Raw genomic sequence first — 12304 nt, 5'->3', positions numbered from 1 at the left:
AGTAATCTACAATTTTGGTATCCACGAACAGCACATAATGTTTTTCCATCCTCAGCTCTGTTCTGCCAGCCAATGACGGGAAGAAAAGGGGATAGCCCAGGGCTATAAGCCTGCCAAACTTTGAGTCCACTCACTGGAAGCACTCCCACCCCATTTGCATACCCACCAACTCCCATCCTTCCCTAGGGGACAGCTATTTAAGGGGAGCTGGAGTTCAGATTTAACAAGACCAGCACTTGGAGCTATTAACACCAGCATTCTCTGAGAGGTAACACCCCAAAATTCATGCCCTGTCAGGAGTATGGGTCCTGCTCAGTGGCTGCATTTAAGAGTGGCTGTGTTGGCATATGTGTCCATGTGTATTTATGCATGTGTCTGTTGCATACATGGACATATACATGCATGCGCATGATTTGGGGGGGATGTGCACAAGTGTGTTGTATGGGTATGTGAGTGATTGTATGAAAGGAGGTCTGCATTAGTGGGTGAGTTCAGGAGTGGGTATATGCATGCATATTTGTGTGACTATATATGCATTTGCGCATGTGTATATGGGTAAGGGGTTGGAAAGTCTTGCAAAGAGAGGGTGCTGTGCTTTAGTTTTGGAAAAAAATATTGGAGATTGGACTTCATAGATGGAATTCCCAAGCCTGAATCCGGTTGCAACAAGTAAGATGTGTCTAATGAGGGCGGGGGGGGGGGGGGGGGGGGGGGCGGGTTCACAACCTATGACCTTGGGAGTCTCCGAGTTGGTTGGGACGACCTGGTTGCACCCTCCAGGAACTCTCAGTCAGATGGGGAGCGTGGACATCTCCTGAGCGTACCTTGTGGGGGTCTCCTTAGGTCTGTGGCCTGCATGTGTGTGAAAATAGTCAAACAGAGCTGGGAAGGGTCAGGAGGTTTTGTGTGTGCACGCTCCTGTGTGTTCGTGTGTGACGAAGGTAGTCATCCTGGATCAAGGAGCATGTCTGTGTGTTCCTTTGAAGGTTCCTTTCTCCAGGGTTGCTGAGCAGGGGGCCAGGGCAGAAGCTGGGACCACCTGGGAGAGGAGTCTAGGCCAATCCATCTGCATTTCTTGCGCAGGGGACTGTCCACATGAAGACCCTTCTATTGTTGGCCTTGACCATGGCCTTTGGTAAGAGCGAACCCTGACCTCTGGCCACAAGGGGGCAGCACAAGATGAAAGCACCCTTAGCCCCAGCTTTCCTTCCCATTTCCACAGGCCCTCCTTCAGTGGGTGGGAGAGAGGCCCTAGTGGGAGGGGGAGTAGCAGAGGGGGCAGAGAAGGAGGGCACAGGGTCCCAGGCCCCAACCCAGGCTATTCCTTCCAGGACTGCAGCAGATCCACGGGACTTTGCTGGGTTTCCAGAAAATGATTCAGTTGGTGACAGGAAAGGATGCTTTCTCTGGTTACGTCTTCTATGGTTGCTACTGTTGGTCAGGTGGACGAGGAACCCCCAAGGATGCAACGGATCGGTGAGGCCACCCCAGCCCTCCCCTCCCTCTGCCCACTCGTGGCCCCCGCAGGGCTGGGAGCTGCCAGGGCAGGGCTGGTGCCCATTGTCACAGAACCCCAGGAGGTCCCAGCTGGAGAAGCAGCCAGCATGTTGGAAACTCTGCTCTAGACCATTGCAAGGTCATTGGGTCTCTGTCCAGGGCCAAGGGGCAAGACCACGGGGGACCAGGCTCCCAGGAGCTGTGGGGAAGGAGCCCCAATCACATCTCCTCGCCGCAGGTGCTGCGCCGAACATGACTGTTGCTACGAACGTCTGGAGAAGGGGAAATCTTGCTCCAAATTTCTGATCTACAACTATAGTTATGAAAAGGGCCAAATCATCTGTGGTAAGGATGTCCTACAATTTCACCCTGTCTCCTTGGTTTCTCTTACTGAGTGTCCGCTGTGCTGGGCACTGTGCTGAGCACCAGAGATAGAAATACAAAGGGACGCCCTGGCCCGTTTGCTCAGTGGATAGAGCATCGGCTCTGGGTTCAATTCCAGCAGCACGTACCTCTGTTCCAAGCTCGACCCCCAACCCCCAGTTGGGTGCGTGCAGGAGGCAACCAATCGATGTGTCTCTTTCACAGATGTGTCTCTATCACATCAATGTTTCTCTCTGTGTGAGTCTCTCCCCCTCCCTTCCACTCTCCCTAAAAATCATGGGAAAATATCCTCAGGTGATGATTAACAACAACAACAAAAAATAGTGGAAGAAATACAAAGGGAGAGTGTCCCTGACTCAGGGAGCTCATAGGTGAGTGGGAAGTAAAGACAACGAGAACACTAGATGGGAGACTCCAATAGGCAGGAAGCCAAAGGGCAGGGCCCTGAGCACAGGCTGTGGTCCATCCAAGCTGAGTCTTTAAGGCTGTGCAGGCACCAGGGGGGAGGAGGGTGCCTGCACCGCCTTAAAGACTCAGCTTAGATGTCAGGAACCAGCCTTTTCCCCACCTTCTGCTCCTCGACCTTGGCCATGGGATGCCAAGACGCCTGCTGCCACTCCAAGCTCATGGCCTTACCCCATAGAAGAGGCCTTCATACAAGAGGGCTCAGCAGGGTCAAAAGGCCCAAGGGAAATGGGACAGTTCTGAGAGCCTGAAGGAGAGGGAGTGGTGAGAGATGAGGCTGAAGGAATGGGAGGGGCCAGGCCAAACCCAAGGCCATTCTGTATTTAGATTTGTCCTAGAGCAGTGGGGAGCTCTTGAGCGAAGGAGTGGCATGAACAGATTTGCATTTGGGAGGATTCCCCCAGGGTGGGTGGAGACCATGGGACTGGGAGGCGGGGGCAGCATTGAGAGGACCATTGCCATTGGACATATGACAATGGTAGTCTTGATGGGAGGGCTGAGAGTGTCATCTCAGGTAGAATCAGTGGAGCTTGGTGATTGCCTGGGTAGAGGGATAGGGAGCTGTTGGGTGGGTATCCATCCTATCCCATGGATGGAACAGAAGGTGGTCCAGCTGGGTGAAGGGAGGAGGAGTTCTATGTAGACATGTTTAAGAGGCTCCCAGAACACCCAGGGAGACGTGAAGCAGGTGGCTGGATGTAGGGACGGGCAGCTCCAGGAAGGGGTCTGGACGGGGAATGGGTTCAGGAGTCACAGCAGAGAGCTGAGAGTGGGATATGCTCGCCCATTTGATGTCTAAAGGCCCAGACAGGAGAGAGAGGAGGGCCTGTCAGAGAGGGAGAGGAGACTGAGAGAGAAGGTCAAGGAGTGGACAGCAGCCAATTTAACACGAAGTCTCGAGGATAAGGGCTGACAGGCTCCGCGGAGTTAGAGGCAGGAAGACCCCTGAGGACCTCACTGGGGCTGTTGCCATGGAGTGTGAGGGCAAATCCAGATTGGGGGCCCGGGCGGGTGGAGAGTGAGTGGGCCATGAAGCCAAGATATCCTGGGGCACGATTGGCTCTGAAGGGGAGGAGAGAGCTGGGTGGTCAATGGAAGGGTTTGCCCAGTGGCCCCAGACAGCAGACCCGCTGCTGGGATTTTGAGAAAGTATCGCCTCTCCCCCAACACCCTGAGCTCTTTAAGATCAGAAATGGTGTCTCCCTGTCATGACCTCTCACAAGGGCCCTGCATCTTATCCGGCTTTGGGTCGTAAGGAATGAGATGTCCAACCACAGGAGGCTTGGGTAATGGGAAGTGTGACTGGCAGAGGGCAGTGTGGGGTGTGAGGGGGCAGCTTCTCAACCGTGTGGTCAGAGACACAGCCTTTTCCCCACCTTCTGCTTCCCGACCTTGGCTATGGGATGCCAAGATGCCTGGTGCCACTCCAACCTCATGGCCTTACCCCATAGAAGAGGCTTTTTCCCTCGGATGTCTCTATTTGGGGGAGGAAATGAATCCTTCCCACAGCCTCCAGGAGACTTCCCCTGTGGCTCATTGGCCGGAACAAGGTCACGTGCTCCCAGAGACCAATCATTGAAAGGAAAAAGGAGGAGCATGACTGGTTTACACCAATCACAACCCATTCCCAGGCCCTAGGGGCTGGGGTTTGCACCTGGACATACCTGTTGGGAAGAAGAAGGCGTCTCCCAGTGCTTGGGGGCGGGCGTCCCCGTCAGACTGGGCGCTCGCTCCCCGAGGACAGGAGCTCTGTCTTCCCATCGGAAGGACCCGGAGCCTACGTGCTTCCCCGGACTAGACGTGTCTGGAGGACAGGGGCCATCGAACATTCCCAAACCCTCAGTCAGGTTTATTTTCTTGTGATTCCAGAGGATCAGGATTACTGTCGCAGGCAGCTGTGTGAATGTAATAAAGCAGCTGCCTACTGTTTTGCGAGAAACCTGAACACCTACCAGGAACGGTACCAATTCCACTACAACAAGCGATGCGACGGGATAGACCACAAGTGCCTCCCGCCCCTGGAAGTCTAGCCCCCCACGCTGAGCTTCCCTCTCTGGCCCCCACCCCTCCCCGCCCTGGCTCGTTCCCAGGAAAGAAGGAAACACCCCTCTCCCATCCCAGAGACAAGCCAGGAGCCCCTCGACCCCCAGAGAGAAGCCTTCCTTCCAGAATGAGAAGCCCCGAGGCATGTGGCCTGGCGCCTTTCCCCTCTTCCTTGGGAGGCAGATGTCCCGTCCCCACTGCTCTCCAAGTCCCGCTTCCTGCTTAGCCGTGGCGGCTACATTCCCAGGGTCTCCTCTAAATAAAGCAATTAGTTCATTGGCAAACTGTGTACGTGTGTGTGTGTGTGTGTGTGTGTGTGTGTGTGTGAGTGTGTATGTGTGTAAGTGAGTGTATATGAGACTGTGTATGGGTGTGTGTGTGTATGAGTCTGTGTGCGTATGTGGGTGAGTGTGTGTGTATGTAAATCGCCATGAGGGCAGCCAGGGAAAGGAATGGGGTGAATGGCAGTGTCGGGGGGCAGGGTGCTGCATTTTTGTAGGAAAGGTTGGAAGTGTGAACACATATGTGTTGCTATTGCCATACACCTTAAAGGACACACAAGTAGTTCATTAGAATGGCTGCCTACGGAGAGAAAGCAGGGCGAGCATGGGAATGGGGTGGGCACAGATGCGTGAGAGGAAGGTTCCTCGATGTGTAATTTTCAGCCCCATGCTTGCATTTCCTATTCAAAAGAAAGTGAGCATCAGCAAACACATTCCCCTCCTCAGACAGCCACCAAATGTTAGACAATATAGTCTCATCCAGGAATTGGCCAACTGCAGCCTGTCTTTTTTTTTTTTCCAATAAGGTCTGTAGATGAGTTAATAGTGTCTGCTTGCTGGTTCCTATCATTGTACCATGGCTACATGGGGGGTGTTAACATTCAGGGAAGCTGGGATTCCCGGGGAATACAGGCATGTCCCACTGCAACTTTTCTGTAAGTGTAAGTGTGTTTCAAAATAAGGTGGGTTTTTTTATAAGAGAGAGAAATAAGTAATTTTTCCTCATATACAAAATAGGAAATAGTAGTAGAAAAAAATTCAGCCATAATCCTGAGACAAAAAAGAACCTTTGACAAAAGGCTGAGTCTCTGTCCTAGCCGGCTTGGCTCAGTGGATAAAGCATCAGCCTGCAGACTGAAGGGTCCCATGTTCGATTCCAGCCAAGGGCACATGCCTGGGTTGTGGGCTTGATCCCCAGTCGGGGGTGTGCAGGAGGCAGCCAATCAATGATTCTCTCTCATCATTGATGTTTCTATCTCTCTCTCCTTCTCCCGTTCTCTCTGAAATCAATAAAGAAATATATATTTTTTTAAAAGGTTGAGTCTTTTGAGTATAAATTATTTCTTTTAAAAACCAAACTTTTCTCCCTAACCGGTTTGGATCAGTGGATAGAGCGTCGGCCTGCAGACTGAAAGGTCCCAGGTTCGATTCCAGCCAAGGGCATGTGCCTTGGTTGTGGGCATATCCCCCGTAGGAGGTGTGCAGGAGGCAGCTGATCGATGTTCCTCTCTCATCAATGTTTCTGACTCTCTGTCCCTCTCCCCTCCTCATTGTGAAATGTCAATAAAATATATATTTTTTAAAATTTTTCTGAACACTGATGATGCTGAAAGCACTTTTCATCTGAGAAGGTCCACCCTATGTAAAATTGCAACCCACCTTCACCCACTCCCTCTTGCCACCCCTTCTCCATCTCTATTGCTTCTGTTCATTGCATGATCCCCACCGAACAGGCTGGCTGTATAATTCATTTTTCATGTCTTTTGTTTATTCTTTGTCCCTCTCCACTAAAAAGGCGCACCTTGAATACAGGTGTTTTTTTGTCCACTGATGTACTCCAAGTGCTTAATTTAGTCCTTGGGTGAAGGAGGCTGTCAAGAAACCAAATCATGGACTTCGAATTCTTGTGGGGGAAACCCTGAGAAGATGAGACAAGAGCAGCCACGTGGGCAGCCAGCAGAGTCCGTGAGTGCTGCGGCCTGGACGCAGTGCCAGGGCCCTCCAGGATCGGGGCTGTCAGGGAGGCAGTTTGCCTATTGTAGACATGACCATGTTCCAAACACTGCGGGGGTTAACAAAAGACGAAGATCTACTCTAGCCCCTCCCCTCTGAACCCTGACTTAGGCTAAAGCAAGCAGCTCAGAGAGCGAAAATCCCAGGCAGACAGAGATCCCTGGAGGGTGATGGTTCTGCTAGGCACAAGTCCCACCAGCTGAGTGGCTTAAATGGCAGGATGTATTGTTTCATCGTTCTTGAGGCCAGAAGTCTGAGATCAAGTTGCTGGCGTGGCCGGTTCCTCGGGAGGGAGGGCCCTGAGAGAGAATCTGTTCCATTTCTCCCCTAGCCACTGGGGTTTCCCACCACCTTCAGCATTTATTGGCTTATAGAAGCATCGAAGACCTCAGCCTACATCTTCACATGGTGTCCTTGCTGCATGTGTCTGTCCCCAAATTTTCCCTTTTTGTAGGGACACCAGTACTACTGGATTCAGCCTAATAACTTTATCTTAAAGGCCCTGTTTTCAAATAAGGTTACACTCCGAGATACTGGAAGTTAGGACTTCCACACAGGACTTGGCCCAGGGACACAGTTCACCCTCACACAGGCCTAGCAGTGGAACTACATTGCATCTCCGACGTGAACACTGCCTCGAAGGCTGTTAGCACAGACGAGCTTATGCTGCAGTGACTACCAGTCTCAGTGACCAGTGACTGAAACCAACACGTCCTTCTCTCTAAGTCCCATGAGGGTCTGTGGCTTCCTCCCAGGCAGGTGTTCTCCAGGCCCTGACTCGGGGATCCAACCTGCTGCCCGCTTCTGGTCCCACCACGAGGGACAGGGAAAGGCCCCTCGGCACCAATGCTCAGGTGCTCTCGCCAGAGCCAGTCCTCTGGGCCTGCGTACCTGGAGGGGCACCTGGGGAAGGGGCAAAGGGGAGTGTTTAGGAGCTCTGGCCTCTGCCACGCTGGCTGTTTTGGGGCTGGTGTCAGGGAGTGTTTACCGAAGGCCCTGGAAGCTCAATTCTGAGCATGTCTTGAAGGTCCGGGAGCAGGTATTTGCTTTAGGAATTAAAGCTGGAGTCACCCATGTTCCTGACAGTTGAAAAAGAAAGAACAATAGACCTGGGAAGCAGTCATCAGTTCTGTCTCCGGACAGGTAAGGACTGGGGTAAGGTGGAGGCAGCGCTTTAGGGTGAACTCCAGGGCAGGCTCTGGCTTTTTCCAAAAGGGGAGGATGAGGAGGAGGAGGAGAAGAAAAAGAAAGAGGAGCACAAAGAGAAGGTGGAGGTGCTGGCCCAATAGGAAGGGACCATCTGCTTCACTGCACCCCTTTCCCTGCTGGGGCCCCAAGTGAGGTGGAGGGTCGGGAGGCAGGGCAAGTCCTCATACCCCGTACCACCTCCCTCATTTTGTAGAGGTTGAGTATGTACTTCCAGTGAATGAATGATTGATGGAATGAATGAATAACAATAAATGCATGCGCACATGTGTAAATGTGGTGCATGTGTGTGTGTGAGTGTGTTAATGTGTGTGTGCATGTGTGTGCATGTGTGTGAGTGTGTGTATGTATGTGTGAGTGTGTGTGTATGATTGTGAGTGTGTGTGTGAGTGTATGTGAGAGTGTGTATGAGTGTGTGTGTGTATGTGTGTGAGTTTGTGTATGTGTGTGTGTATGATTGTAAGTGTGTGTTTGAGTGTGTATGGGTGTGTGTATGAGTGTGTGTGCGTATGTGTGTGAGTGTGTGTATGTACGTGAGTGAGTGTGTGTTTGATAGTGTGTGTATGGGGGGGTGTGAGTTTGCATATGTATTTGTGTGTGAGAGTATATGTGAGTTGTGTGTTTGAGTATGAGAGTGTGTGTGAATGAGTGTATTGGTGTATGTGTGTGCCAGTATGTGTGCATGTGAGTGTGTGTGTGTGTGTGTGTGTGTGTGTCTGCCTGCCTTGGTGTGAGAACAAACTGATACAAGGCGATGTAGTGTAGGGGGTTATAAATACAGACTCCAGTCAGACTGGCTGAGTCACATCCGCCAGCACCACCTTGCTGAGCCTCGCTCCCCTCGTGTCATTGGCGATAGCTTTGGGCTTATTGGAGAAGTGAGAGAGGTACCAGCACCATTGAGACCCAGCTGTGCCCAGGACAGCGGGTGGCACCCCCTCTGACTGCCCCGTTCTCTGCCTGTTGCTCCCCATCTGCCAACCCCAACTCTCTGTCCTGTTCGGGAACCTGTGAAAGCCCCGCTCTGGAGTCGCAGTAAAATGTTGCCAAGCACGGCTGGCACCTCTTTTTTGGACCTGACTCTCTACCAAATTGCCACATTTCTTCCCTCTGAGAAGGAGAAAGCACCGCCTTGCAGTGAGAGAAATGCCAGCTGGAGTCCCCCACTCAGCAGCGGTGGGAAAGTCTCCGCACTTGTCTGTTTGTTCCTGACCGCCTGAGGGGCTCAGGGAGAGGTAAGGCCAAGTGGGGAGGGGTGCGGCTCAGGGGTTCACACCACAGGCTCTCCTGGGTTCACCTCGCAGCTCTGAGTCCTGGGTTCAAATCCTGGCTTCCCCACTCAGCTATTTCACCTCAGGGCTGATGGTCATTCTCTCGCCTCCGAGAGTGATTGGGATTAAATGACTTAATGCATTTGTAACAGAGAAGTGGCCAAAATGCTAACAAATACACAGCCTCCTAGAGTGTTCTCACAAGGACATGGGTAGCTGTCATTACTCTCCATCCTCCACTTCTGTTGATCCTGCTCCCCATCCTGACCCCCACATACACACACTGAGAAGACGCGGGTGTGCCCGCCCTCCTGGCCCCAAAGCCCCTCCTCTGGGCCCGCATGGACCCGTCTCTTCCTGGGACCTATCCCCCCCCACCCCCCAGGAACCCTGTGAATTCAATTTAACACAAAAAGTACCCGCTGGGAGTCTGCTGGGTGCCAGGCACTGCCAGGGACCCACTGTGAACAGGGCTGCCTTTCTGGTTGGGGGACATGGAGAGAGCGTACAGGCATCAGTCACGTAAATAAATACACAACGTGTCCCTGAGCAGTAGCTGCTGTGGGGAAACTCCTCCTTCCGTGTGTTTATTTCTCTTTCCCTCCAGTCCCCTCCTCTGCTGCAGGCACACAGGAGCTCCCACCCCAACCCAGACAAAAGCAGCCAAGAAAGGGAAACACCCCTCACCTCTGCTGACCTCTCTCCAGTTTCTGTTTCCTGAAAAAGCCCAGTTTCTGGACACAGGAGCCTCCACTTACTCATCGCCCGCTCCCTTTGAACCCTGTGCTGCCTAGCTCCAGCTGCGTCCCCCAGCCGGCTCTCAGGGATCCCCCAAAGCCTGGGGTTGCCCAAGCCTGGACTTCACCCCCTCAGTCTCTCGGGCACTCCATCCCGCTGACCATCTCCTCTCATCTCAAAACTCTCCCTCTGGCTTCCGAGGGGCTGCCCTGTCATCTGTGTTCCTGCTACTCAGCTCCCGTCTCTGTTGGCCCCCAAATGCTGGTGTTTTCAAGGAAGTATGCACCCCCCCCCCTCCATTCTTCTCTCCTGGGGTGAGCGCATATGAGGTCAGGGATTTGGGTCTTATTTCCCTGCAGATTCCAGGAGCTTTAGTTGGCTGAGCAGCATCTGGCACTAGTTCTGACTCAACAATAACAACGGTGAACAAGTGATTGAATGTATGAATGGAGAGAGAGCACAGTGCTGGGTCAAAGAGTCTGAGCTTCAAGTCAGACAGACGTGGATTCAGACCTGGGTGTCACCTCTGACTGCCAGTGCCACCCGACCTCCTCAGGTCTCAGCGTGATCCTCCGGAAGGCAGGACAATGATGAAACCTGCTTCGTTTTGTAATTTTGAAAATTCAATGAGATGAGGCCGGCTGAGGGGCTCAGCATAGCGCCTGGCATCTAGCCGGTGCTCAGTGAAAGGTCACAATTATAAGTAGTGTTACTGTTGTGAATTTCCACTCACACTGAGAGCTCCCTGAGAGTAGGCACTGTGTCTGCTTCATTTCTGTACCCTCCACACTGGGCACATAGTAGGTCCTCACTTAGGTTTGCTGAGTGAACGCATGACCTCTCCGGCTCTGGCTTCCATACTCACCCCACTGCCCCAGCTGGCACTTCCAATAGAATTTGAATTATTATCAAATTTAAATATCAGGTGGATATTTGAATATCAGGCAGATATTTGAATTTTAATAATTTACTGTAATTAATGTTATATAATTACTAGAGGCCCGATGCAGAAAATTTGTGCACTTGGAAGGGGGTGTTCCTCAGCCCAGCCTGCACCCTCTTGCAGCCCAGGAGCCCTTGGGGGATGTCCAACTGTCGAAGAGGCAGGAAAGACTGCCGTGGAGGTGTGAGAGGCTCCCACCACCACCGCTGCGCTTGCCAGCTCTGAGCCCGGCTCCATGAACCCCGCTTCTGGCTGAGTGGCGCTCCCCCTGTGGGAGTGCACTGACCACCAGGGGACAGCTCCTGCATTGAGCGCCTTCCCCCTGGTGGTCAGTGCGTGTCATAGCAACCGGTCATTCGGTCAATTTGCATATCAGGCTTTTATTATATAGGATATATTTAAATAAATATAGTTAAAATTCACATACCTGCCTGAATTCTAGCTCAGTGGCCCACAGGAACCCAGAACTAAATTCACTGTCTCAGCCACCATCCAGCACCTCAAAGCTCTCCTCTCTCTGGCAATGGATCCAGTCATTCACACATTATCAATTAAAACACCCCAACCAGAGTGGAAGATTGTTGAGGGCAGGATTCTTCTCTGACTCATTTCTGACCCCAGAACCTAGAACAACAGCTGACCCCTGCTAGGTCCTCAACAAATATCTGTGGAGAGAATTAAGCGTCCCCTAAACATGATTGTTCTCTGCCATTACCGTGTCTGTCTTATGCAGGCTCATCCTGGGGCTGAAGCCCACTGAGGGCAGCCATGGACACCTGGACAATCTCTGGCCCTGGGACCCAAGCCACTGAAATACCCCCAGTTTTATCAAATGGTCTGATGACCCCCACGACCTGGCACATAGAACAGGATTGCCTGAGGCTCACTGGCAGAAAGTCTACATTGAGTCCTCCTCCAGGAAATTTTTCCTGATTGCTCCTTCTCTAAGAAGCTTGCCTGTCTCTGGAATGTACAGAACCTATCACACATACTGTCTGCTCTGGTACTTCCTGTTGGAGAGGATTACAAAGCTGACAGCTCAGGAAGGAAGGAAAGAGGAGGTCAGTATTCAATGAACCTCTACTGGGCCACAAGTTCAAGGCAAGTTCAGCATTTGTTATCTTTAATCCTTGATTATTGCATCAATAATCAGAACTTTGTCTAATCATTAATATCAAAGTCATTTAAAAATAAAATAACATCGCATTTAAAAATAAATAACAAGCCAAAACCGGTTTGGCTCAGTGGATAGAGCGTCAGCCTGCGGACTGAAGGGTCCCAGGTTCGATTCCGGTCAAGGGCATGTACCTGGGTTGCGGGCACATCCCCAGTGGGAGATGTGCAGGAGGCAGCTAATCGATGTTTCTCTCTCATCGATGTTTCTAACTCTCTATCTCTCTCCCTTCCTCTCTGTAAAAAATCAATAAAATATATTTTAAAAAAATAAATAAATAAATAAATAAATAAATAAATAACAATGCATACGGGCCAAACCAATGGACATGGACAACAGGGAGATGGGAGCATGAGTGTGTGGGGGGGGCGGGGGGGAGGTGGGGGTGAATGGGGGGGATGAGGACACATTTGTAATATCTTAACTTGAAAGGACAGATCAGGACTGATAGCTGTGTTCCTAACTACTCTTCCAGCAGAAGCTATAGATTGTATCAGTTACTCAGCCTGCCCTTATCTCAGCCAATAGGAACACAGGAAAACTAGCCCAAGGCCAAAAGTATGCTAGC

The 12304-nt window shown here is 51.6% G+C and overlaps 1 protein-coding gene across 2 annotated transcripts; it reads left to right on the top strand.

Moving 5' to 3' along the window:
* The first annotated feature begins 213 nt into the window (after positions 1–213).
* On the top strand, positions 214–4673 carry LOC139001645 (phospholipase A2, membrane associated-like). Of its 2 annotated transcripts, none has more exons than XM_070403155.1 (5): positions 214–268; positions 1084–1135; positions 1332–1476; positions 1736–1842; positions 4216–4673. In XM_070403155.1, the coding sequence occupies exons 2-5, from the start codon at positions 1096–1098 to the stop codon at positions 4374–4376; spliced, it is 453 nt and encodes a 150-aa protein (XP_070259256.1). In that variant the 5' UTR covers positions 214–268; positions 1084–1095; the 3' UTR covers positions 4377–4673. The 2 variants fall into 2 exon arrangements, with proteins under 2 accessions (XP_070259256.1, XP_070259257.1); XM_070403156.1 differs by having other exon boundaries at positions 228–268; positions 987–1135.
* The last annotated feature ends 7631 nt before the right edge of the window (positions 4674–12304 follow it).

The sequence above is a fragment of the Myotis yumanensis genome, unplaced genomic scaffold (genome assembly GCF_028538775.1).
Source record: "Myotis yumanensis isolate MYYU_CA2020_CCGP unplaced genomic scaffold, mMyoYum1.0.hap1 SCAF_2, whole genome shotgun sequence".
Lineage (NCBI taxonomy): Eukaryota > Metazoa > Chordata > Mammalia > Chiroptera > Vespertilionidae > Myotis > Myotis yumanensis.
The sequence above is the reverse complement of the archived record's forward strand: the minus strand, read 5'-3'. Positions and strand labels throughout refer to the sequence as shown.

Bases quoted from the DNA above. Each gene is read 5' to 3' on its own strand.
- LOC139001645 (XM_070403155.1), top strand. From the start codon at position 1,096: ATGAAGACCCTTCTATTGTTGGCCTTGACCATGGCCTTTG. The intron at 1,136-1,331 runs GTAAGAGCGAAC...TATTCCTTCCAG, and splicing joins GGCCTTGACCATGGCCTTTG to GACTGCAGCAGATCCACGGG. The intron at 1,843-4,215 runs GTAAGGATGTCC...TTGTGATTCCAG, and splicing joins AAAGGGCCAAATCATCTGTG to AGGATCAGGATTACTGTCGC.